The sequence below is a fragment of the Ornithorhynchus anatinus genome, chromosome X3 (assembly GCF_004115215.2).
Source record: "Ornithorhynchus anatinus isolate Pmale09 chromosome X3, mOrnAna1.pri.v4, whole genome shotgun sequence".
In the NCBI taxonomy this organism is placed as follows: domain Eukaryota; kingdom Metazoa; phylum Chordata; class Mammalia; order Monotremata; family Ornithorhynchidae; genus Ornithorhynchus; species Ornithorhynchus anatinus.
Window position 1 is genome coordinate 17,966,374 of NC_041751.1, and position 26,101 is coordinate 17,992,474.

At 40.5% G+C, this 26,101-nt stretch overlaps 1 protein-coding gene across 1 annotated transcript in view; it reads left to right on the plus strand.

Annotated features, from left to right (window-relative positions):
• The window catches only part of GMDS (GDP-mannose 4,6-dehydratase), a 566,781-nt gene that overhangs the window by 206,043 nt on the left and 334,637 nt on the right, over positions 1–26,101 (plus strand). The window contains exons 5-6 of the mRNA XM_029054026.2: positions 15,894–16,086; positions 16,939–17,043. Coding sequence (XP_028909859.1) covers positions 15,894–16,086; positions 16,939–17,043 — 298 coding nt within the window. The remainder of the gene's footprint in view (positions 1–15,893; positions 16,087–16,938; positions 17,044–26,101) is intronic.

Here is a 26,101-nt window from a genome sequence, read left to right on the forward strand (position 1 = left end):
CGTTTAGAACAGTGCTTGGCACATAGTAAGTGCTTAACAAATGCCAACTTCTTATGTACCAGGCACTGGGATGGATATAAGCAAATCGGTCTGGACACAGTCCCTGTCTAAAAAAGGGCTCACAGTCTTAATCCCCATTTTACAAATGAGGTAACTAAGGCAGAGAGAAGTGAAGCGATTTGCCCAAGTTCACACAGCTGGCAAGTGGCAGAGCTGGAATTAGAAGCCAGGTCTCTGTGACTCCCAGGCCTGTGCTCTATTGGATTCGGGTAATATAGAGGTCATCATGACCCTGGAAATAGAAGTTTTAGTGGAACATAAGGGGTGGAAGTCAGATTGCACTGGATCATGGAGGGAGTTGGAGGAGAAGAAGAGGAGGCAGCAGGCGTAAACAGTTCACTGAAGGAATTTGGAAAGTTATGGTAAGAGGAAGATGGGATCGTAATTGCAGGGTATAATGAGGTCGAAGGAGTTTGGGGATTTTTTTTAGGTTAGGGGATATGAAGTTCTGTTTGAAAGCAGATTGGAAGAAGCCATTGGAAAGTGAGCAGTTAAAGACTGCAGTCTGGGAAGTAAAAAGGGTGGTAACAAGTCTTTTAAGGTGCAAAGGAATGTATGTAGTCATTCCTTTATGTGGACTTTCTGAATCAATGACTCAATCAACTGTATTTATTGAGAGCATACTACATGTAGAGTTCTGTAGTAAGTGCTTAGGGGTGTACAATGGACTGTAAGCTCATTGAAGGCAGGGAATGTGTCTGTTATATTGTTGTATTGTACTCTCCCAAGTGCATAGTAAAGTGCTCAGCACACAGTAAGTGCACAATAAATGCAATTGACTGATAATATAAGAGAGTTGGTAGACCCATACCCTGCCCATAAGGAGTTTATAATCTAAAAGGGGAGACAGCCCCTTTTACAGTATGAGTAAATGAATTAAAGAAAAGTAACTGACTGCCAGGGGCTGAAGGTAGTGTGAATAAAGGGTCAAAGTCCAAGTGCAAGGGTGATGCAGAAGTGAGTGGGAGAAGAGAAAGTGAGGGCTTAGAGAAGGCCTCTTGGAAGAGATGTGCTTTTAATAGGACTGAATGGATTGAGGCTCATCTGTCATTTACAATGGGAGATTGCCTCATCATTTTAGGATTGTTTTAGAAGTCCTCTACAAATGAGAAGGTTTTTTTTTATTTGCGTATGGATTGCAAATCTCTTTTTGAAGTCATGGGAACATTTTGTGATTCCATTTTAATGAGAAGACTCTTCATTTTATGAGAAGCAGTGAGGACTGGTAGAAAGAGCCTGGGCCTGGAAGTCAGAGGACCTAGATTCTAATCCTTGCTCTGCCACTCGTCTGCTATGTGACCTTGGGCAAATCACTTAACTTGGCTGTGCCTCAGTTACCTCATCCGTAAAATGGGGATGAAGACTGTGAGTCCCACGTGGGACATGGACTCCGTACAACCTGATTATTTTGTACCTTCACCATAGTCAGCACTTATCAAATTCCATTTTTGAAAAAAATGAGTAGAAAATAGAAATATTAAAATACCAAAACACTGACTGAATCCAATCTTGGAAGGTAAGATGAGTTGAGCCCAGTACCTACTTAAATTGAACACTGAAGATATTTTTAGTGGACTAAGTACTGTCACCCACTCTATGGATTGGATGCTGGAGAAGGTGATTCACTAACCCTTCCACCTCTGTCAATCATCAATGATTATTGAAAACTTAATCCGTGCAGAGTAGAATCTAAGTGCTTGGGTGGATACAATATAACAGTGCTAGATATGTAGACTGTAAATTGGCCAAAGCAGTGCAGGAAATAAGGCGTAGAGTGACGATGATGTCGTTTCACATTTCCAGTCTCCAGCTAATAGGCTAGACTCCACTTGAAGGTTCTTAAATTTTTTCATTTTAATGTCTTGTAGCATTAACTTATATTTTGAATGTTTTCATGGTATTAGTAAAGGGCTTACTATGTGCCAGGCACTCTGCTAGGCTCTGTGAAAGATACAAGATAGGTTGGACATAGTCTCTGTCCCTAATAGCATGCACAGTCTTATCCCCCATTTTACAGATGAGGTAGCTGAGGCACAGTGAAGTTAAATGACTTGTCCAAGGTCACTTAGCAGACAAGTAGCAGAGCTGGGATTAGAACTCAGGTCCTTCTGACTCCCAGGCCTGTGCTCTTTCCACTAGGCCATGATGCTTCTCTGGCTTGATATCCACATCTGATAAACTGCAGGCTTTGTAAAAAGATGAAAATTTATGAGGGGATATCATTCTCGGAAAAAAAGAGAACGGTGAGCACTCCTCCCAGTCACTATCATGGTCAACTTCCTTTGCTCTCTGGGAAGATCTCTAAGCTTATAATACTGCCAGGTCCTAATAATCACCTTTTCCCCGCTGACAGAGAAAAATATATTTAGAAACTCTGAGCACTGAGCTTCAATATGTGCTTCTTATTCACAAAACAAAAACTCAACTTTTCTGACTCTCTTGCCTCAAAAATGCAGTTTCAAGGAATGATTCCTTATTTGCATTCCAGCTGGAGGCTTGGAGGCAAAGCTGTTTTTTAATGCAATTTTACAAAGATTGCCGGATCCTGAATTGTTCATGTTCTCAAAGAAACTTGGAGATAAGGAAGACTTAAGATAAGCTATTTTATATTCAAGAGAAGCCAGGGAGACCCCATTTCAGTGTTGCTCCCAACCTGGAACATTGAAATACTGTTATAAAGAAATAAAAGGAAACGTGGAGAGCACAAATGGTTGTCACCTTTAAGAGCCTGTTAAATTTGGATCATCTTTGCATCCCTGCTTTTTCCTTTTTCTTTTCGGCCACTTCATTCTCTCATTTCTATTTCCTTTGGGTGTTCTTTTGTGGCATTCTTCCTGCCTGGGACATTCCAATCTCTGGATTATGCCTCCTGCTGTTCACCTTTTGGCCATTTGACTGCTCATTATCACTTCCAGCAGAAGGTAGACCCAGAACTATAAAGTAACAAACACAATTCCTTCCCTTACACAACTTGTTGGCAGTGAATTTATTGGGGGGCGAAGATTGAAACTATTAGTTTAAACAAGCTTTTGGATTGTCTGTGGATTTCAAATGTCCTAATGCAATCAAAATTAAGACTTGACCTTGAGTTAATAGGCCTTCAGTTGATCTCAGACCCATGTTCTGAGGTTACTCTTTATCATCTGGCTAAATTTTGGGCGCCTGGTGTTTTAGCTGACTGATTCTAACCTCCTTCCCTTCCTTCTCTGCTCCTCCACATATTTCAGAGTGTTTTGGGGAAAGGACTTTGGAGGGGTGCTCAGATGGGGAGCCAAGCCAGAGATCAAAGAGCTGGCTGAAATTGTTGGTAGTCAGTTCTTTGATCTCTTTGCCACCTTCATGGTACTTTATGTCCATAGGGCAAACCTATATTCCCATCACCCCAATATATTTGCACTTCCCCCATCTTCCTGTTTCCAGATGGTCTGATCTGGAAAATTTAGGGTGGAGAAGGACTGTTTGGTCCCTTTCAGTTTTTATTTTCATGTTTAATTTCTCACTCCTCTTTGCCTCTTTTTTTTCTTGTTCCAGAGCTGGTTAACTTCATATTATTTCAGATTCCTGTTCCTTTTGCCCTTCCCTTGCCAAGAGCAATTAATTGCTCATGAACTTTCATCTCAAATGATCTCTGATAATTTTCATTCTATCTACCATTGCAGCAACATTCTGGCCTTAAAAATCCAGTCAAGGAGAACTTAAGCCTTTTGGGGTGTGGTTAAAGGGAATTATTCAGAATTTCATATTTACTTCCCTTTTATTATGAGAATGGAAGAGTAGTTTAACTTCAGGTTGTGCTTCAAGGAAAATCAAGGGGCCTAATACACATTTTTAAACCAGCAAATTCTGCAACAATTCAGGAACAGCACAAACACCCCAAGTTGCATCCATTTTTTTTTAAATTTAGTGTACCCTTGTTTTCTATAGAATTATAGAGGAGAGTCTACTAACTCTCACCATAAACCCCTGAAACCCCACACCCTTTTCCACCTCTTTTTTCAATAAGCTTCTAAACCCCTTGAGGGCAGGGATCATATCTAACAACTCTAATATATTGTACTCTCCCAAAAACTTAATACAATGATAAATACCATAGATTGATTAATTGACAGGCACTAGCATGATATTTCCACCAATGAACTCATTTACTCTTGTAATAGTTATCATGGAGTATATTATTAGTTAGATCTAATTATAATCTAATTATTAGTTAGCTAGACCCTACTTATATTTTGAGACCCATGTGGGAAAGGGGTTGTGTCCACCTGGTTATCTTGTAAATACCCCAGTGGTTAGTTCATTGTCTGGCACGTAGTAGGAGCAACATGGCATGGTGGATAGAGCATGGACCTGGGAGTCAGATGGTCGTGGGTTCTACTACTGGCTTTGCCACTTGTGTGCTATGTGACCTTGGGCAAATCACTTCACTTCTCTGTGCCTCGGTTTCATCATCTGTGAAATGGGGATTAAAACTGTGAACTTAACAAATACCAGTATTATTATTATTTTTGCATAGTAAGCAATTACCAAATACCATTAAAAAACTCCCCCCAAAACCAGAAATCTAAATCTAGCTTGTTGTTTTCTCCTCTGAATTGAAAAGTTCATTTAATCATGGTAATATCACAGAATTGGTACAGTTCAGTGACCTTGATGTTTAGACAGTCCTCATTTAAGGTTGCATTGTAGTAAATGGTTTATCGTACTTAAGGTGGACCTCAGAATGCCTCTGAGAGGTACAGCCCTCTCAAACTGATGTCCACACCCACAACTCAATGTGATGTGTCTACTCAGAGGTCTCAATATGACATGTCTTTCTGTGAGATCCCCATTCTCTGGCATGAATTATTCTGTGAAAATAAATTTGGACATGAATTATGATGGTAAACTAAAATAAATATGTTGGTATAGCCTGGATTTTTAAAATCTATGGATTCTTTTCTCAATGTCCTGCTCAAATTTTGTTTTGAGTGGCAAGAGAGAAACTTCAAAAGCAATATCATATACATCAGAATTAAAGGAAAGGAATTGTGGATGAATCACAAACCATATGTGGAAGAAAGCTATGTTTAAAAAGTAAGCTTGTTCTATGTTTAGATGGGCTTTAAATGAGTACCTTTTAAATCTTTGGAAAAAGCGGAAATGAAAAACAATGTTGAAAGAAAATTTCCAAAGACTTCTTCCCTCCCACACTTTTATTCTTAGTCCTTTATTCCCTCGATACATATAAAGCAGAATGAATTGGCTATCTTTTTACATCTCCCATACTAATGTTCTCCAGTGACTTTGCAAACCCCGTTTCGCTCCCCCTTCATTTCTGAATTGCATTTAAAGCTTCTGGCCCAGCTGGATTTCACTAGGTAAGCAAACGTTCAGAGTATTACAATGTCACTAATCATTGAAGTTACAACATTTCAAACTGCAAAACCTTTCCTGACTTCGCTATGAGTTGACTGTGCTTTTATAGTGTAAAACTCACAGAGGTGCACCCAGAGTATCTCCAAAAAATGATCACTTCACTCTTTTTTTTAACTTTTCTCCAAGATTTCTTTTCCATCCCTTCTTCATTCCATTGCTTTCTAAAAAAAGTTCCGTGGTTTGAAACCAAAGGGTCTTTGACTAGGGGCTTGAAAATTATTCTCCCAAGATAAATTAGTTGTTCCAAATAGCTTCGACAGTTCACTAGTTCCATCAGTGGATAACAAATGGAGGGAAAGATAAGCCAGAGTAATGGAGAGGTTACATTTTTCTGACAGAGGTTTATGGCGAACCTGAATCTCATGTCCTTGTGGGATCTCACTCGTACTTGCCTTTTTTTTTTTTTAGATGTTGGCATTCCTTTAAATAAAACTGATTATAATAGAAGAATGGTGATAATAAGATATTAATAATACTCTGTATTTATACACTTTATTCCTAAGAGCCTAAAGTACTTTATAGATGTTACTTCACACCTACTTCATCCTTACAGCATTTCCTTGAGATAGCGAGAAAGCAAGGATTAAAAGGGAAACCATAACGTAGAGCAGTTAGAAGAGCTTTTCTTTGGGGTTCTCTGTTCTCTATTAGGGGAGCCGAGGACACAGTTCTAGATTCTTGTCTCTTCATTTAATCCTAGAGACATGGAAACCCTGCTGCCTTTCCTTGGCATGGATGACAGATGAAGTGTCTTGTGAGAAGCAGTGTGGCTCAGTGGAAGGAGCAGGGGCTTGGGAGTCAGAGGTCATGGGTTCGAATCCCATCTCTGCCAGTTGTCGGCTTTGTGACTGTGGGCCAGTCACTTCACTTCTCTGTGCCTCAGTTCCCCCATCTGTAAAATGGGAATTATGACTGTGAACCCCATGTGGGGCAACCTGATTACCTTGTATCCCCCCCAGCACTTAGAACACTGCTTGGCACATAGTAAACGCTTAACAAATACCATCATTATTAAATACCATCATTATTATCTCACAGTAACAGTGTCTCATGTCAACGGGGCTGAATCCTTTTCAAATAATGTCTTTATGACCTATACTTGTACTTTGTGGGTTAGTTAATCCTTAGTAAAATGAAATCAAATGGAACCAGTAACATCTCATTCTGTTTTAAATAATTTAAATGATTTCTAGCACAAGCTGTATCTCAAATACAGCTCGTGAACACAAAGAGCAGCGATTATAGTTTACATTTGTTTCAGTCTCATGTCTTGTTGTAATAAATCTTAAATGAAAGTGAGGTGCTGATGTATGAGTGAAATATTCAAACTTGCAAGTAACCACAGATCCATAGTTTTCTAGGTAGCCTGGTTTTCAGTGTCAGAAGTGTCCCAGTATAGTGTAAACAGGATTGAGGTTTGTTTTTTGATTGTATGAAAGGCAAATTGAATTTCTAGAGTTCTTCCTTAGAAACCTCTCAGATCATCTCAAGAACATAACATTTTGTATTTTGTTATGATAAATTACATAGTGTAATGGCCAATGTTTAATCTCCTAAAATATTTTGCATTGGTCAAAAATGCTGTGGGTAAAGTTTCTTACCTTTACGGTGGCTATGTCACCCCACTTCGGTATCCCTTGTTTTCACTCCAGATTCCAGATACTAAAAAAAGAAAAGCCATACTCCCCACATTCCAGGATCATCACCACACTCATCTATTCCCACTGTGTTTTGGAGCTGAGGTTAAGACAACAAGGATGTCTGCCTCTCATTTCCCAGAAGGTAGGCTCCACAAGTGGAAGCAAAGCAGTTAGGAACTTTTCTTCCTCACAACGTAAAATGGATTGTCAGTTACAGTTAAACAGTCAACCACATCCACAAACTTGTTGGAATATAATATCAGCAGGGTCAATTTTAAAATGAAGTGTCGTTCCCCCTGATTCCCTCAGAGTAATTTCAGTCCTGTGCTCATACAGATTATACACGTTGCTAAAGGTAATAATTATGGCAAATTCAAAATTAAAGCATACTATAAATGAGGACTATCAGGGAGTACTTCCTTTGAGGAAGAAAAAAGACTGAAGCTGTCTCTGATGATTCTTAGCCAGCACCAAGAATGTTTTATATAGATGAACGGTTCTCCCAGCACTTGGCAACCTTTATGCCTGGTAGCAAGTGAGTTTGGTAGTAAATACTATGAAAATTGAATTCGTGGTGTGGTCTATTTAGAAATCCTTCCCTGGTATTAAGTTTCACCCTGAAAACTTAGATTTGCCTTTACGTGTGCCTATCTGGGCAAACCACGAAGGTATTAGCCGAGAGCCATTGTTTGTGAACTTGCCCTTTTTGTCAGTGTACAAACGGAGGATGAAAGGAGCAAGGGGGTTGATTGACCCCTGGATTTGGAGCTGTGGGAGTAAAATCATTCATTTTGCCAGTCCAATATGGGAGCAGGTTTGGTAGCCATAGTTATACTGCTCCCCATCCTGGAGCCTCACTGGACTTGCTCATGAGGTGAAGCCTCTAAAGTGGTATTTCATCTTCTGGCTCACACCCACCCAACAGGCCCAGACTAACTTCCTTACTGACTGTGGAGGTGAGAGAGCCAGGATCTAAGATCTCTGAGCCAGGAAAGGGGCCTACTATCATCGGTGCTGTTTGTTGAATGCTTACTGTGTGGAGAGCACTGTATTAAGTACTCGGGAGAATACAATGCAACAGAGTTGGCCAACACATTGCTTGCCCACATGGAGCTTACAGTCTAGTCACACACTGGCTGTAGAGCCACAGATTCCAGTTTCGACCCTGTCAGAAGTGCAGGGGTGAGGGCTCTTCTCTTGTCTCCGGCCATCATCGCGGGGACCCGGGCCCATGCGAGATCTGTGATTTCTGCAGTCCTTCATGTGGTAGGCTTGAGCTCTTGCAGACTAAATCATTTAACAAAAGTATTTATTGAGTACCTACTGTATACAGATCCGGTCTCACTCTAGAAAGGAGGTGGATCTCAAACCACTTCAACTGACACAAAGTCAGGAATGCATTAGGCTCCGTTGCAGCAGTTAGCGGTCTCTTTCGTGACCAAAGGGAATTTGTTTTGCCTGCTAAAACAGGGAGTAAAAACTTGCTTGGCCACTATTTGCCTCCCTATTTCTGTCTCCCTCATTATCTCTTTTATTATCTCTCTATTGCCTTCTCTCCTCTCATCTCTGTCTTTTTCATTATCCCTCTGTCTTTATCCTTTGCCATTATCCCTCTGTCTGTCCTCACAACGTGGCTTAGTGGAAAAAGCATGGGCTTAGGAGTCAGAGGATGTGGGTTGTAATCCTTGCACCTCCACTTGTCTGCTGTGTGACCTTGGGCAAGTCACATAACTTCTTTATGCCTCAGTTACCTCATCTGTAAAATGGGAATTAAAAGTGTGAGCTCCAAGTGGAACAACCTGATTACCTTGTATCTACCCCAGCGCTTAGAACAGTGCTTGACACATAGTAAGTGCTTAACAAATACCATAATTATCATCATTATTATTATCATTTTTATTATCTCTCTCTCTCTCTCTGTGTCTCCATCTCATCGTCCACCATGCAAAAAGTGAAAAGGTGACAGCTATAAGAGGGGCAACAACTTATAGGAATGTACTCAGTCAATGTTAATTAACCTTATTTGTTGAATGCTTACTGTGTGCAAAGCACTGTACTAATCACTTGGGAGAGAACAATATAACAGTGTTGGTAGACATGCTCCGTACCCAGAACAAACTTACAGTCTAGAAAACTAGCTCACTCCAAGGAGGTAAATTGTTAACTGCAGGATCTTGACCTGCACTTGCTTAACTATTTCCTCAAGAAGGGTATAGAGTTAAATTTGGACATTGTTTCTGCTAGGAATGGTACATGAAGTATCATCCTTATATCTTTCCCAAATTTAGTACAGTTTTTACTGCCGTAGCGCACTACCCACAGTAACAGCTTAACAAATGCGGTAAATGATAAAGCATATCTTTACAATTATTACTGGTGGTTTTAACATGTAGATTAAAGAGTATGTGAACCAAAGAAAAGTTTTATATGTGCCTTAGTAGTTTGTATATAAAGTCCTTTGAAGCAGCGGAAAGAGCATGGGCTTGGAAGTCAGAGGGCCTGGGTTCTAATCCTAGCCCCATCACTTGCCTGCTCTGTGATCTTGGGCAAGTCGCTTCATCTCGCTGTGCCTCAGTTTCCTCATTGGTAAAATGGGGATTTGATCCTACTCCCTTCTTAGACTGTGAGACCCATGTGAGACAGAGGCTGTGTCCAGCCAAATTAATATTGCGTCTACTCCGGCGCTTAGACTAATGCTAGAGGAGAAGGTGCGTGGCAAAGTGGAAAGAGCAAGGGCTTTGGAGTCAGAAGCCATGGGTTCGAATCCCAGCTCTGCCACTTGGCAGCTGTGTGACTGTGGGCAAGTCACTAAACTTCTCTGTGCCTCAGTTACCTCATCTGTAAAATGGGGATTAAGACTGTGAGCTCCACATGGGGCAACCTGATTCCCCCGTGTCTACCCCAGCGCTTAGAACAGTGCTCTGCACATAGTAAGCGCTTAACAAATACCAACATTATTATTATTATTATAGTGCATGGTACGTAGTAAGTGCTTAACAAGTATCATAATTTTATTCTGGTTCCTCATTTTTTTCTGTAACAAAACATCTTTTGAGTTAGAATCAAATAGGTTAACTCATTTAGTAGAGGAATCATTTTCATTCATTCAGTTGTATTTACTGAACGGTTACTGTGTGAAGAGTACTGTACTAAGTGCTTGAGAGAGCACAATACAAAAATAAACAGTCACATTCATTTAAGAGGTTTCCTTTCTGCGTAATCCATTGGTCAATACCCGGTGATATTTATGGGTACTTACTACGTACTCATTTTAGATTATTTTTGCCACAACAGCCTTCCCTATTTCTTGTGCTGGTGGTGATGTCAGAGAAAGTTCTGTTAGCATTTATAACTTCATTAGTGTTTCCGTTTTGGAAGCAATATTTCTTTCTCTGATTCATTGAGTGATGAATCATCAAGTAACTGACTTCCTACAGGTTTTGGTTTTGATTTTGGGTGGTTTCAGGCTACTTTAAGTGTCAAGGAAACAGTGATGTACGATTGGAATGTATATAAAAAGATAGCAAGTAGGGGCTGTGAATCAATCCTAACAATAGCATGAGCAAGTCTGACTCTTCCAAGAGCAGTCTACCCAATTCTGAACTCCACAGCTTCTGAAGGACATGAAATCAATGCTTCAACAGTAGCATTTGTTAAGCTCCAGGTGTGTGCTCAGCAGAGTGCTTGTCACATTGGACAGGGTTCTGAAGTGAACAAGGAAAATGGAAATAATGGTATGGTATTCATGGACATGAGTTTATGATGCAGCGTGAGAGATTTGGGTTAGTCGTAATGAAGAATTTCCCTGTTGTGGAGGTTGTGGAATCACTGCCCCTGGAGATGTTCATGTAGTGTGGTCTTTCTTGAAGGTAGGGGGATAGACCATATGACATTTGAATATCCCTTCCAGTCCCAGGATTCTAAGCTAACAGTTGGAATGTAGTTATGCATTTTTCTTTCTAATGAGTCACTCCATTTGACAAATGTGCCCTCAAACGTAATCTCATTGCTTGCATTGGCTTGCATGGATGGCATACTGAACATTCAAAGGAAGCATTTAGTCTAAAAGAGATAAGGAGAATAGTCTAGAAATGGAAACAAAATGAAAAATATGATTCTTTGTGCTCTATGAATTATCTAGTTTTCTAGCTGATCAGTGGAAAATATTGTGATTAAGACTTTTAATTTTCTTAAGAAACACCTATCTTTTGGATGATATAAACTTCTAGGTTGTATCTACCTCAGATCATACTACTGCAATACATAAAAATGAGAATATAGCAAGTAGAAACTGTGAATCAATCCTAACTATATACTGAGCTACAGTCGGATTCTTGTTCATTCATTCATTCAAAAGTATTTATTGAGCGCTTACTGTGTGCAGACCTCTGTACTAAGCATTTGGCACCATAAAGAGTCATATTCCCTGCCCATAATGAGCATACCATCTAGAGGTGAGGGGAGATAGACATCGATACAGGTAAATAAAATTACAGATATGTACTTTAGTGCTGTGGGGCTGGGAGTGGGGGAGAACAAAGGAAGTATTCTATCCAATTCTGAACTCCACAGCTTCAGAAGGACATGAAATTCATTCATTCATTCAATAGTATTTATTGAGCACTTACTATGTGCAGAGCACTGTACTAAGTGCTTGGAATGAACAAGTCGGCAACAGATAGAGACAGTCCCTGACGTTTGACGGGCTTACGGTCTAAACGGGGGAGACGGACAGACGAGAACAATGGCAATAAACAGAGTCAAGGGGAAGAATATCTCGTAAAAACAATGGCAACTAAATAGAATCAAGGCGATGTACATTTCATTAACAAAATAAATAGGGTAATGAAAATATATAGTTGAGCAGACGAGTACAGTGCTGAGGGGATGGAAAGGGAGAGGGGGAGGAGCAGAGGGAAATGGGGGGAAAAGAGGGTTAAGCTGCGGAGAGGTGAAGAGAGGGAGTAGAGGGAGAAGGGGAGCTCAGTCTGGGAAGGCCTCTTGGAGGAGGTGAGTTTTAAGTAGAGTTTTGAAGAGGGGAAGAGAATCAGTTTGGCGGAGGTGAGGAGGGAGGGCGTTCCGGGACCGCGGGAGGACATGGCCCAGGGGTCGACAGCGGGATAGGCGAGACCGAGGGACAGTGAGGAGGTGGGCGGCGGAGGATCGGAGTGTGGGGGGTGGGCGGTAGAAAGAGAGAAGGGAGGAGAGGTAGGAGGGGGCAAGGTGATGTAGAGCCTTGAAGCCTAAAGTGAGAAGTTTTTGTTTGGAGCGGAGGTTGATAGGCAACCACTGGAGATGTTTAAGAAGGGGAGTGACATGCCCAGATCGTTTCTGCAGGAAGATGAGCCGGGCAGCGGAGTGGAGAATAGACTGGAGCGGGGCGAGAGAGGAGGAAGGGAGATCAGAGAGAAGGCTGACACAGTAGTCTAGCCGGGATATTAGAAGAGCCTGTAGCAGTAAGGTAGCCGTTTGGGTGGAGACGAATCATTTACTAAACTCCAGTTGAGTGCTCAGCAGCATGCCTGTCACGTTGGAAAGCGTTCTGAGTTTTTTTTTAAAGCAACTCCTATCTTTTGAATGAAAGAAACTTCTATGTTGGATCTACCTGAGATAGAACAATTACATTGCAATTTTTTCCACCACAAGGTGCAAGCTCAAAGAAATTCCACATAATGTTTCTCTGCAGCAAAAATAGTTACATAGCATTAGATTCTGGCCCTACTAAAATGAAATGTAGGTAGACTTTGCAATTTTTCCAAAATTCCCATATTTCAAGTACCGATCATGTGAGTAGATCTTGATATTAAAATTTTCTGAAAAGACATATGTCCTATTTAACTTCTTCACCTTAGACGACCTCATATATGAATGTTATGTAACTTTTTCTTGGAAAATGTAATCCTGGTGTGCTACAATGCCTGAAATGGCCTATGTATGCATTGTGTGCCCATCAGTCAATCAGTGGTTTTTACTGAGCACTTACTGTGTGTTGAGCACTGTACTAAGCACTTGGGAGAGTACAGTATAACAGAGTTGGTAGTCATGTTCCCTGCCCACATCAAGCTTACAGTCTAGTGATAGTTCCTTGCATTAAAGATAGTTCCTTACATTGTATAAGGATTGTTCCTTCCTTAAAATTTTTACTCCATTCAAGTTCTGCCTTTGTTCTCAGTTATGCTTCCTGGTATTTTAATCGTTGAAAAATCTTTATCCCATAGGCAAGAATGGGTTTTTTGCATACCTGATGTTTTCCTATACTTTTTCTGATTGCACAAAAAGTCTGATAGGCTTTTTGTAATTGTTTAGATTATAGATGATTCATCAGTAGCCATATGTAGAAAAAGGAAATAGTAGCTAGAGTAAGGGATAGCATAATATTGTTCAATTAGCTTTGGTCAATCCAATTTACTTGACTGATTAGAAAAGACTCTCATCTAGATTGGTGGGGTCACATTAGAAGATATTTTAGATGAGAAATTATCCAGATTTGACATGATGACATTCACTACCTTGCATAAAGTGAAATGGCTCAGAATTCTGCTTTATGGTGTTGGATGACTTAATGGACCGAACATGTGCTTTTCACTTCATGGCTGCCATTTGAGTTTAACCGGCAGTCCTAAATGAAATGAGTTTAGAGGTCTGAACAGAGTCCCTAGTGAACAATAGTCCATGTTACCAAAACACCATATGCATATACAAAACTGTCAGCTTCTGCTCAAGAGACACTCGGGTCTGGGCAAGCATGGAGGCAGAATTACTTCACGCCCCCCAGAGAGTGATTTTTCCAGGTGAAGATTGAGGTCATTCACAAGGCAACAGGGAAAGCACGCATTGTGCTTGCCTATATTTGGCCTATGACAGCAGTTCTAGATTGCCACTGAAGGCTCATTATTTGAGCTGGACAGAGAGTATATAGTTCAAACATTTTAAGATTTATATTTTTAATTGAACTAAAATTAATTTAGTTCATAATTTGAATACGGATCCCTTAAGAGGTGGGCCTGAAGTGGAAAACCTTTCAATTTTGAAAATGAAAAGGAATTAGGGAAATTATTTTTACTTAAAATCCTTTGTGGGAAAAACATTAGAATGTAACTTCTTTTCTTGGTTCTTCTTTGAGGGAGGGAGGGAATTGCCCCAAGCATAGCACACCTAATTCAATTAGAGTAAAAAGCATAAAGCATAGTCTTCACTGTTAGTCATGAATGAAATTTATCAACTAAAGATACTGTTTCATTTTTCTGTAATTGAATGTGTCCTTGCAGATTAATAACCAGAACTTATAGGTCATGTGGGGTTGATTCAATATAAGGTTACGAATGAGTCTGGGTCTGCCGCTCAGGAGAGTCTGACTCCACTTTGCTGCCATGGGACCTTGAAGAAGTTGCATCTTTCCTGTGCCTCACTTTCCTCATCTGTAGAATGGGAATAAAATACTTGTTCTTCCTCCCCGTTAGACTGTAAATCCCTATGGGACTGGGACTGTGTTCGATCTGATTGTCTAGTATCTATCCCAGCACTTACCAAAGTGATATATGCCATTATTAAGGAATATAGGTAAGTTAATTATAAAGGTAATTTGGAAAGTAGAATTAAACAAGTCCTGGAATCATGTTATTTCCAAACCTTTGGGTTTTTTTTATGGAACTTGTTGACCACTTATTCTGTACACTGTACTCTTACACTGTACTCTTACACTGTACTCAGCAGCGGGGTAGATATAAATAATCACATTGGACACAGTCCATGTCCCACATGGGGCTTGTAGTCTTAATCCCCATTTTACAGGTGAGGTAACTAGGGCACAGAGAAGTTAAGTGACTTGCCCAAGGTCACACAGCAGGCAAATGGTAGAGCTGGTATTAGGAGATCTGGATTCTGATTCCGTATCCTATATTCATTCCACTAGGCCATGCTCCTTTTCAAGTAATTCTTCCTTTCAAATTTAGTAGATGAAAATTCAGTTGATAAACCTCCTTATCTTTATATTTGAAAATGATTATGCTCTTTTTTTTAAAATTAAAACTTGAAATCTGTGTGTAATCTATATAAAGCGATAAATATGTTGTAAGTGTAAAATGTTAGGCATATTCAGCCAGCCACAGTATTAAGGGGTTTGTTTTGGCCAAAATAGGTATGATCTGCCAAATCACGTGTAACATATCAGTGGGCAAAGCGAAGAGAGTCTAGTTCATATTTGGGGGGAAAAAATTAATGTTATGTATAGAAAAATATGTTCAGCATAACAGAATATTCCAGGCCATCGAAGTAGACTCTAAGCTGCTTATGGCCAGGGAATGTGTCTATCTATTCCATTGTATTTTACTCTCCCAAGCAGTTAATATAGTGCTCTGTACACACTAAATACTCAATAAATACCATTGATTTACTGACCCATATAAGTAGAGTGAGAAACTAGTGTGGTGATAGACTGGAGCCATTCAAAGGTGGCTGTATTAATCAATTTAAGTTCTTACTGTATGCAGAGCACTGTATTAAGTGCTTTGGAGAGTGCAATATAACAGAATTGGTAGATACGTTCCCTGCCCACAACCATCTTACAGTCTAGAGGGGGAGACAGACATGAATGTGAAAAAATAATGTATGTATTAGAAAACTATTGAAAAACTAGAATGTGTGCAGTGAAGATTTCTGAAAATCAGATCTTGGCTTAATATAAATAGGGTTGGTTTTATGTAAAATTGTCTTCATCATTTACAGCATTTTCCATTAGACAAAATTGTTTCTATTTTTCTCCTTCCACTTTCATCGCAGATCTCCTTTGACCTAGCAGAATATACTGCTGATGTTGATGGAGTTGGCACTTTACGGCTTCTGGATGCAGTTAAGACCTGTGGCCTTATCAACTCTGTGAAGTTCTACCAAGCATCAACAAGTGAACTTTATGGGAAAGTGCAAGAAATACCACAAAGGGAGACGACCCCTTTTTATCCTCGGTCACCTTATGGTGAGACTACGCTGTGTGTGTGTGCGTGTGCGTGCGCGCTCACGCGTGTTTTTGAAAAATGTTTCTGGTCTCATTCTGTTCATGTCTTGGGGCTGAAGTCATCTGGATGTGAGATTAAAAGAGAGATAGAATAAAAGTGACTAGACTTGTTGAGAGAGACAGGCCTTTATAAATTGCTAAATAAAAGTATTTGCTGCTATTGCCTCAGGGCAGGAAATCACCACCTCACTACCCAACCTTGTTCATTCAGCCCTTCTGTTTAGAATGTTTTGAAAAGGAAGACAAGACCCACGGTGATTCTTTTTATTGAAACGTTGTTAGATAGTCCTAAAGTGATAAGGTTTCATGTTTTTTGTTTCCTAAAGAAAGTCTCCCACGAACTTTCTTTTTCCTTGTTCCAATATTAAAACTGAACATTTATTAAAGCAATATGCAAGGAAGACTTTAGTGATAGTTTCGAATTAGTTGGAGTTCCTAAACCTCAGATTTTCACTTCTATTCCCCCGAAGTAATTTTTTTTATTAGGAAAGGTCAACACAGTGGCATTTTTCACACGCTCTGGCTGTGTTAATAATACTGCAAAAGAAGGAATTCTTTGCATCAGTGTGCTTGAGAAAACAAGAAAGAGCTGTCTTGATGTTTCCTGGTGGGCATGATTACCAGACAGAGAAGGTTTAATTTTGTATTTTTCCCTCACTGTGTTGCAGTTGCTTTCTTCCATGATGCATTACCAATCAAGTTGCTGCCCAGTGGAATGAATGCATTTTGCTAGCTGTGGATTTTCAGAGTGGATTTATGCAGCAAGGTTTTTATTATTATTATTATCATTATTATTTTGAATCCCCCCAACAGGGGCAGCCAAGCTTTATGCCTACTGGATTGTGGTGAATTTCCGGGAAGCCTACAACCTCTTTGCTGTGAATGGCATTCTCTTCAATCATGAGAGCCCTAGAAGAGGTAAGAACATTTCGGGAGCAAGGAAAAACTATTAAATACTAGAGCCACATGGGGGAGAAGCAGCGTGGCTCAGTGGAAAGAGCCTGGGCTTGGGACTGTGGGCAAGTCACTTAACTTCTCTGGGCCTCAGTTACCTCATCTGGAAAATGGGGATTAAGACTGTGAGCCTCACATGGGACAACCTGATTAACCTGTATCTCCCCCAGCACTTAGAACAGTGCTCTGCACATAGTAAGCGCTTAACAGATACCAACATTATCATTATTATTATTATTAAATGTCTAAATCAGGTAAATGAAAAAAATGTATACGCCTACGCTTACCCAGGTTAATTCCAAATTTCATAGTCTATATTTCACCTGATTACCTAAAAATCAGTGAGTAGCACATTAGGTACAAAATGTTTTCTTGCATCTCAGTTAACATGCTTGTCTCAAATGATTTCACATTGTTGCTTTTGCTGCCCCAGAAACAGAAATCAGTTGAAATCTTTGCTTGTATGTTGGACTCAGTATATAATTTTAATCTTATCCAGAATAATATTTAGGTCAAACATGCTGTGGATTATACATAGCCACTCCTCATTTTATATCTTGGTACATGTATGTTCAGAAAATAAACATTGGGGTATGTATTATATTCAGAAGCTCTAGACTCATGAGTTCAAAATTGGGACCACATACCCACACTCTGCATTACCACAGCCATCCTGTGTTTAAATCTGTCAAAGGAAGATATAGGATTATGAACTCCACCCGGGACCCAGCTAAGAGTTCTGTGGAGTCCCCAGTGATCATGGTCAACCAGATTTAAAAATGCCCAAAGCTGGGATTTAATCAATAACACAAATTGGAAAGAATGGTGATGGAAAATACTTAATGCCACTGGGGTTCACAACTGTACAGTCCAAACTTGATCTGATAACCAAGTGTTTCACCATGATTTCTGATTCTGGAGGCTTTGCGTAGGAGAATAGCTTGAAGAGTAGCATCTATAATCCAGGTATAGCTTAAAGAAAGAGAAATATTTTACCACAAAATTCTTAAGTTGTCTCTACCAAGAACTGATCTCCAAGCACTTAACTGAGCAGCACAGGAAGTTCCAACTGCCTAACATCCTCTCTACTCTCTCCTCAGGAGAATTTGGCCCCCATTTCAGGAAGCCTTTGAGGGCAGTTGTCATTGTCTGCGGGCAATGTCATTGTCATTTGAGGGCAGTCTCTTCCGGATGTCCCAATAGCCTCTGGGAAATGTAGGTGAAATCAGACTCTGAGTACTGTGGGGTTTTTAGTCAAACAAATCCTTCTTTGCCGTTCTCTTGTCAGCCCTTTGGTCAAACCATTTCAGGTAATTTTAAATTACCCTATTTGATCTGGGGCCTCAATGTCTAACAGCACAGCACTCCTGTAGGACTGTTTCAGGAACTCTTGTTAATATTTATTACTGTGGAATTGGTGAATTTTCCAAAGGAAGCATATTCTAATACTGACTTAGGCATTTTTGTGGTATTGGTTAAGCACTTACTATTTGCCTCACACTGTACTAAATGCTGAGGTTGATACAAGTTAATCAGGTTGGATACAGGCCTTGTCCCACAGGGGGCTCACAGTATTAATCCCCATTTTAAAATGAAGTAAATGAGGCACAAAGAAATTAAGGGACTTGTCCAAAGTCCCCCATAAAAGAGTAAAGGAGCAGGGATTAGAACCCAGGCCCATGCTTTATCCAGTAGACCACACTGCTTCCCTATCTTGTTGTAGGCAGGGAACATATCTGCCAACTCTGTTGTATCGTACTCTCCCAAGATTTTAGTAAAGTGTTCTGCACATAGAAAGCACTCAATACCATTGATTGATTTACAAAGTACACAGACACTTTAACTTGAATTTTTAATTTCTTTATATTTTTACAACAGTGAAAACTTGTCACAGATTTTAGTTTTAGAGGCTGGCTTGCGGTGCCTGGGTTTTAAAATAGAGTCACTTGGGCAAAGCCTCAACTGCTTCATTTTTCCAAATTCAGGAGAGTGAGGCAACTGGTAACTAAATTTCATTTTTCACTCAATCATATTAATTGAGCATTTACTGTGTGCAGAGCACTTGTGCCCTGGCCCTAGACTTGTCCATAAGTAACAACATTCAGAACATCCCTAATCTCCGGAAACTCAATTCACCAAAATCCCTTCCTAGAGACCCCACTTTAGACTGTAAGTTCCTTATGGGCAGGGATCATGACTACCGACGCTATTGCATAGTACTCTCCCAAGCACTTAGGATAATGCTCCGCACACAGTAAGTGTTCAGTAAATACCAGTGATTGATTGGTAGTGTTCACCATCCTGGTAAAGTGCCTGACTTGCTGGGCAGAGGGAGCCCAAACACATTTATAGAACAATCCTATAGGCAATTCCCTCACCACCAGTGTGCTTAACTAAAGTTCCAGTGAATGACCATGTGAAGTAGCATGGCCTAGTGGATGAGCCTAGTGTGAGCTTGGAGTTAGAAGAACATGAGTTCTAATTCTGACTTGGCCGTTTGTCTGCTGTGTGACCTTGGGGGAGTCACTTTACTTCTCTGTGCCTCAGTTACCTCATTTGTATAATGGAGATTAAAACTGGGAGCCCTATGTAGGACAGGGACCGTTTCCAATCATATTATCTAGTATCTACCCCAGTGCTTAGTGCAGTGCCTGGCACATAGTAAACTCTTAACAAATTCCATTTTAAAAAAATGTGTTTTGGAGCTAGTATGGGCAATGGTAGTGCTCGTGAAACCCAGACAGGGAGCTGCATTTGATGCCGTATGTGTTAGGCTAGATATGACTTGTAAAATTATGGACCACTTTGCTGATTTCACAATGATCCCAGACTGTTTCTCCAAGGGTGCTTCTGAATCTCCCTCGACTTGCTTCAGAATGGTTGCATTCACCTCTAGATCCATACGAACTCTAGTCCCCTGTCAGAAGAGCTGTAGAAGATGGAGGCTCAGCCCTGCAAAGAAAAAAAGAATGAACATAAAAGCAGATAAGTGATTTCAGACGGGGCAGGTCAGTCAAAAACTGGGCAGATGGCCATGCTTTCTGCAGGTCCAAGGAATGTACAGATGAAACTGCCAGTTGTAGCATTAGCAGCCATGGTGTTCATTGTGTTGCAGAGCACTGTACTGAGCCCTAAGGGAAATATATCAGAAGCAAGAAAAAAGTCCCTGCCCTCAAGGAACTTACAATATAATGAGAGTTTCACATATAAAAATATCTACCATTTGGGTAATCAGATTAAGTAATCTACTGAACCGTTGATGATACATTTATACACAGATCCTGAGGGAAGGATATAAGTAAATGTTTAAGTGCTAGAAGTGGCTGGTGATATGGGGTGTGGGAAATTAATTAGAGAAAGTTTGTTGGAGGCGATGGAATTTTCGGGGGCTTTTTACCTGGGGAAGACTGTGGTCTGTGAGATTATCAATCGCATTTATTGAGTGCATACTGTGTGCAGAGCACTGTATTAAACCCTGGCACATATTAAGCGCTTAACAAATGCCATCATCATCATCATTACAGTATATCAATATAACAGAGATATTCCCTTCCCACAGCGAGGTTGCAGAGAGGGAGTTCCAGGCGGGGGAAACAGCAAGAGTCGGGGACAGAGGTGAGGGGATCGTGGCATGGTTAAAAAATAGGGTACCATCCCATATGTGTGTCAGTTATCTCATCTGTAAAATGGGGATTAAAACTGTGAGCCCAACGTGGGACATGGATTGGTCCAACCTGACTATCTTGTATCTACCACAATGTTGATTATAGTGCTTGGCACATAGTAAGCAATTAACAAAAACCATTTTAAAAAAAAGCTACTGAAGCACTTTAAACCACAAGCTTCTTTAAAGCTACATAATCCTCAAATATCACATTGGAACATTGTTCTATAAAATTATGTCTTTAAAAAATGTTGACAGCTCTACAGACGTTTTTTAATATAACCATCTGGACAGTCAAGCTTGGAGACAGCCTTCCTGATTCCCAGGCTCTCCCCTCATTTCTGTGCATAAATATTCCGAGGGCAATCTACTAATCGTAGCTCTCTGAAGACGTCTGCTAGCCGGTTGACCTCTCCCAGGCCTGCTCCATTACAGACGTCTGCAGGGCCAAACTCTGGAAAAGCATTTTCATTATTTCCTGTAGATTGGATGAGCCTGAGATGTATATCCATAGGGCCACTTGTGTCCCCCGGGTACATCGCCTGTCTCCCGAGTCGGTGAATAACGTTAATAAAATGATGTGACTGTAAAGGGAGCTAAATATCTAATCTTAGAATTCTTTCCCCACTAGAGCAAATGATTGAGGGGAAATTAAACATGGCAGGACAGTCCACCACAGTAACGAGCTCTTTGTTGATACATGATACTAACTGTAGAAATAAACAGAAGTTCTCTGTTGGTTCATTCATTCAGTCTGTTTCAGTGAGTGCTTACTGTGTGCAGAGCACTGTACTAAGCACTTGGGAGAGTACAATATAACAAGCAGATATCATCTCTTCTTGCATGGCCCAGTGAAAAGACCACAGGGCTGGGAATCAGGAGTGCTGAGTTTTCATTCTAATTCCATCACTTGCCTGATGTGTGGCCTTGGATAAGTCACGTAACATCTCTGGGCCTCCCTTTTCTTATCTGTAAAATGGGGATTAAATATCCATTTTCCCCTTCAGACTATAAGCCCCAGGTAGGACAGGGATCGTGTCTGATTTTACTGTACTGAATCTACCCCACTGCTCAGCACAATGCTTGACACCTGGAAAGTGCTTTACAAATTCCACAATTATCATTATTACTCATATTCAATCCATCAGTTATGGTATGTGTTGAGCACTTACTGGGTGCAGAGCACTGTATTAAGTGCTTGAGAGAGTAAAATACAACAGAGTTGGTAGATGTGCTCCTTATTTATTTTATTTGTTAAGCACTTTGTGTTTCAAGCCCTGTTCTAAGCGCTGTGGAACAAGTTAATCAGGGTGAACACAGTCCATATTGATTCATTCAGTCGTATTTATTGAGCACTTCATTCATTCATTCGACAATATTTATTGAGTGCTTACTATGTGCAGAGCACTGAACTAAGCGCTTGGAATGTACAGTTCGGCAACAGATAGAGACAATCCCTGCCCATTGACGGGCTTACGGTCTAATCGGGGGAGACAGACGGACAAAAGCAAGTGTGTGCAGAATGCTGTACTAAGCATTTGAGAGAATACAACAATAGACACATCCCCTCCCCTCAATGATCTTACATTCTAGAAATGGGGAGGACAGACATCAATACAAATAAATCACAGATATGTACATAACTGCTGTGGGCCTGGGAGGAGAAAAGAACCAAGAGAGCAAGTGAGGATGAGGCAGAAGGGAGTCAGAGAAGAGGAAAGGAGGGACTTAGTCAGGGAAGGCCTCATGGAGGAGATGTGCTATCAAAAAGACTTTAAAGGGGGGAGAGTTATTGTCTGTCGGATTTGAGAAGGGAGGGCATTCCAGGCCAGAGGCAGGATGTGGACTAGGGGTCCGCTGCGAGACTGAGATACAGTTAGAAAGTTAGCATTAGTCGAGCAACCTGTGCAGGCTGGGTTGTAGAAGGAGAGTAGTGAGGTAAGGTAGAAGGGGCAAGGTGGTGGAGTGCTTCAAAACCAATGGTGAGGAGTTTTTGTTTGAAGTGGAGGTGGATGGGTAACCGCTGGAGTTTTTTAAGGAGTCGGTGACGTATCCTGAATGGTTTTATAGAAAAATGACCCAGGAAGTGGAGTGAAGTAGGGACTGGAGTGGAAAGAGACAGGAGGCTGGGAGGTCAGCAAGGAGGCTAATGCAGTAAACTAGGTGGGATAGGATGAGTGATTGTATTAATGTAGTAGCAGTTTAAATGGAGAGGAAAGGGTGGGTTTTAGCTTTGTTATGAAGGTGGGACTGACAGTATTTAGTAATAGATTGAATATGTGGAAAGCATATAATCCCCATTTTTGCAGTTGAGAAAAGTGAGGTACAGAGAAGTTCAGTGACCTGCCCAGTGTCAGCAAGCAGCTGGCAGAGGCAGGATTAGAACCCAGATCCTTGACTCCCAGATCAACGCTCTTTGCAGCACGTATGCTTCGCTCTTCTCAAGCTTATCTACTCATTCTGCCGACCTATTGCTCACTTGGTCCCTTCTGCCTAGCTACCTTGTGCCCTAGTGGCCAGAACACGGGCTTGGGAGTCAGAAGCTTGTGGGTTCTAATTCTGGTGTCTGTTTGTCTGCTGTGTGTCCTTGGGTAATTCGCTTAACTTCTCTGTGCTTCAGTTACCTCATCTATAGAATGGGGATTTCGATGGAGAGGCCCATGTGATACAGGAACTGTGTCCCACCTGACTATCTTGTATCTACCCCAGCCCAGCACAGAGTAAGCAATTTAAAAATGCCATTAAAAAACAAACTACCCTCCCCTTTTAGTCTGGCAGGAAACTGTTCTCCCCTTTTTCAAAGCCCTTTTGAAATCATGTCTGCCCTTGGAGATCTTCCCTGATTCGTTTTTCATCTTTCCATCTTTTTTCTCTCCGCTTCCCCTTTAGGCGCTCAATTAATGCGATAGACTGATTTCCACATCACCCCAACGCTTTCTGTGGCAGATAGGTATAGCTCCTTAAACTCTGTTGCTTCTTTCTACCTGTACTTTTTTTTAATGTCTGTCTTCCCCTTAGATTTAATGCTCCTTGAGGCCAGAAATCAGAGTATCTCTGGTACCCTCCCAATCACTTAGTATAGTTGTTGCACAGAGTGAGCGCTCAATAAATATGATTGAATGAATGGTACTCTCCCAAACACATAGTAAAGGGCTTCACAAAGAGTGCGTGCTCCATAAAAACTATTAGTTGATTGATAAAGGAGGCTTACTCTCTGATTGTCTCCAAGAACTATGTTTCATCAGTGTAAAAAATTCACAAATAAATGCCTCTTGTATCTCCTACCCATGTATACATTTCCACAGAAACAGTTCAAAACCGTGATTTTTCATATTACTGGTGAGCATCTATGGAAATCTAGTATTGTTTATGGTGTTTGTTGAGCCCTTTCTGTGTGCCAGGCATTAAACTAAATATTGGAATAGACACAAGCTAATCAGGTTGGACACAGTCCCTGTCCCACGTGGGCCTCTCAGTCTTAGTCCCCATTTTTCAGATTAGGAAACTGAGGCTCAGAGAAGTGAAGTGACTTGCCTAAAGTCACACAGTAGACAAGTGGTGGAGCTGAGATTAGAACCCAGATCCTTCTGACTCCCAGTCCCATTCTCTATCCATTAGACCACACTGCTGCTCCCTAGTATTAAACATACACTTTTCTGAACATTTTTTACTGAAAATGTTTTAAATATTTGAAGGATGAATATTACTTTTTAAATTTTTTGATGCAGTTTTGGCTATTCACACTTTGAACATAATGAGGATTAATTAAAAAGTCTGGGAATCTGTACTAATTTAAATCAGCTGTGATTAGGGTTCTTGGGCAATATACTGAAAATGGTTTGATATTAGCAGTTTGTGAAACAGCATGTTAGTGACTCATTTTATCATTTTCTTCCAGATTCTTTTTGCAATAGAAATCAAGTTGATGACTCCTAAATAATAATGACGGTATTTAAGCGCTTACTACGTGACAGACACTGGTATAAATGGCAGGCCACCCAGCGAGCTTGACAACCCCTTTGACAAAAAAAAAAAAAACAAAAAAACAAAAAACCCCACAAAAAATACCATGATGAATTCCAGGACAGTGGAACCCAGTGTCTGAGCATTACATCTCCTTTTGAGAATAGCAGATTGTTATCGTTACCCCTAATGCTTTAACCCACTGTTCTGACTTACAAACAAGAACTCCTGTTCTTAATTTTAAAACAAAAACAAAACATGAGATTAACAAGCATCCTCTATGATATAGGAAAATCTGCACGGTTCACTTGGAATATGTGTATTTAAGCAGGGAGGCATTTAATATAGGAAATCTGGGTTTCGAGTGTAGTTACTATGCCTCTTTTATTTTCTCCCACCAAGTTTCACTGGATACAAAACTAACATGGGGGAATTTTCCCATTAGGTTGATTTGGCCGGGATCCCCTGAATACTTCAGTCCTTCTCTCCAGGACCTAGAGTGGAAGATGCAGAGATTTAAGCAGTTTTTCCACAAGACACAATGTTCAGGCTCCAGCATAAGAGGGTGGAGTTGGTTATTTAGGGTTTGTAGAGCTACAGTTTGGCTCCTGCTTCTAAAAGGCTTCCCAGGGTGCCACATCCTTCCAGAAAAAGCCGGGAAGTTATGCATGTCCTGTGTTAAAGGTCCCTCTGAAATGCAAGGTCAAGGCTCAGTCTGTTTCATTGGTGCGACTGTGTGTTTTTTGTCTGTTGCTTCGATCACACTGACTCTAGAAAGCGATCAACACTTGTATCTATCAACCATTTTTCATTCCTCAACTGATTTTATTTTTCAACCCTAACTTAGATCAGCTCATTCTTTAGACTATTGGATGTGTTTTTGGTTATCGCTGAATGCTGTCCTACACTTTTGTTGTTGTTGTTACAGTAGTGAAATTTCCTCAATCTAGCTGAAGTAGTGTTTTCAATTCCCAGATATGATTAACTCTATATTTGCTCAGCTGATGGAAATACAACACTATCTTCTTTCATTACATCCCTTAACTCACATTCTTTCTTCCTCTCAAGTTAGCTGTGCCTTGTTCTTGTCTCCTCTGCCTCCTGATCATAACCTTCCCTTTTGAGGGAACTATCTCCCCATTAAAATTAGACAAAAAACAACTCTTCCCAATTTCAAAATCCTTCTAAAATCACACCTCCTCCAGGAAGCTTTTGCTAATTAGTTTCTAATCTCCCTGTTTATAACCGTTCTACTGCCTTTTCAGCATTTGTAAGCCCTAATTCACTTACCATATTTCTTAAGCACCATCCCAGGCACATATTCCTCTTTCTTCCTTCTATCTGTAATTTGTTTTAGTGTATTTTTTTCCCTAAGTACAGTATTTTGCACGCAAT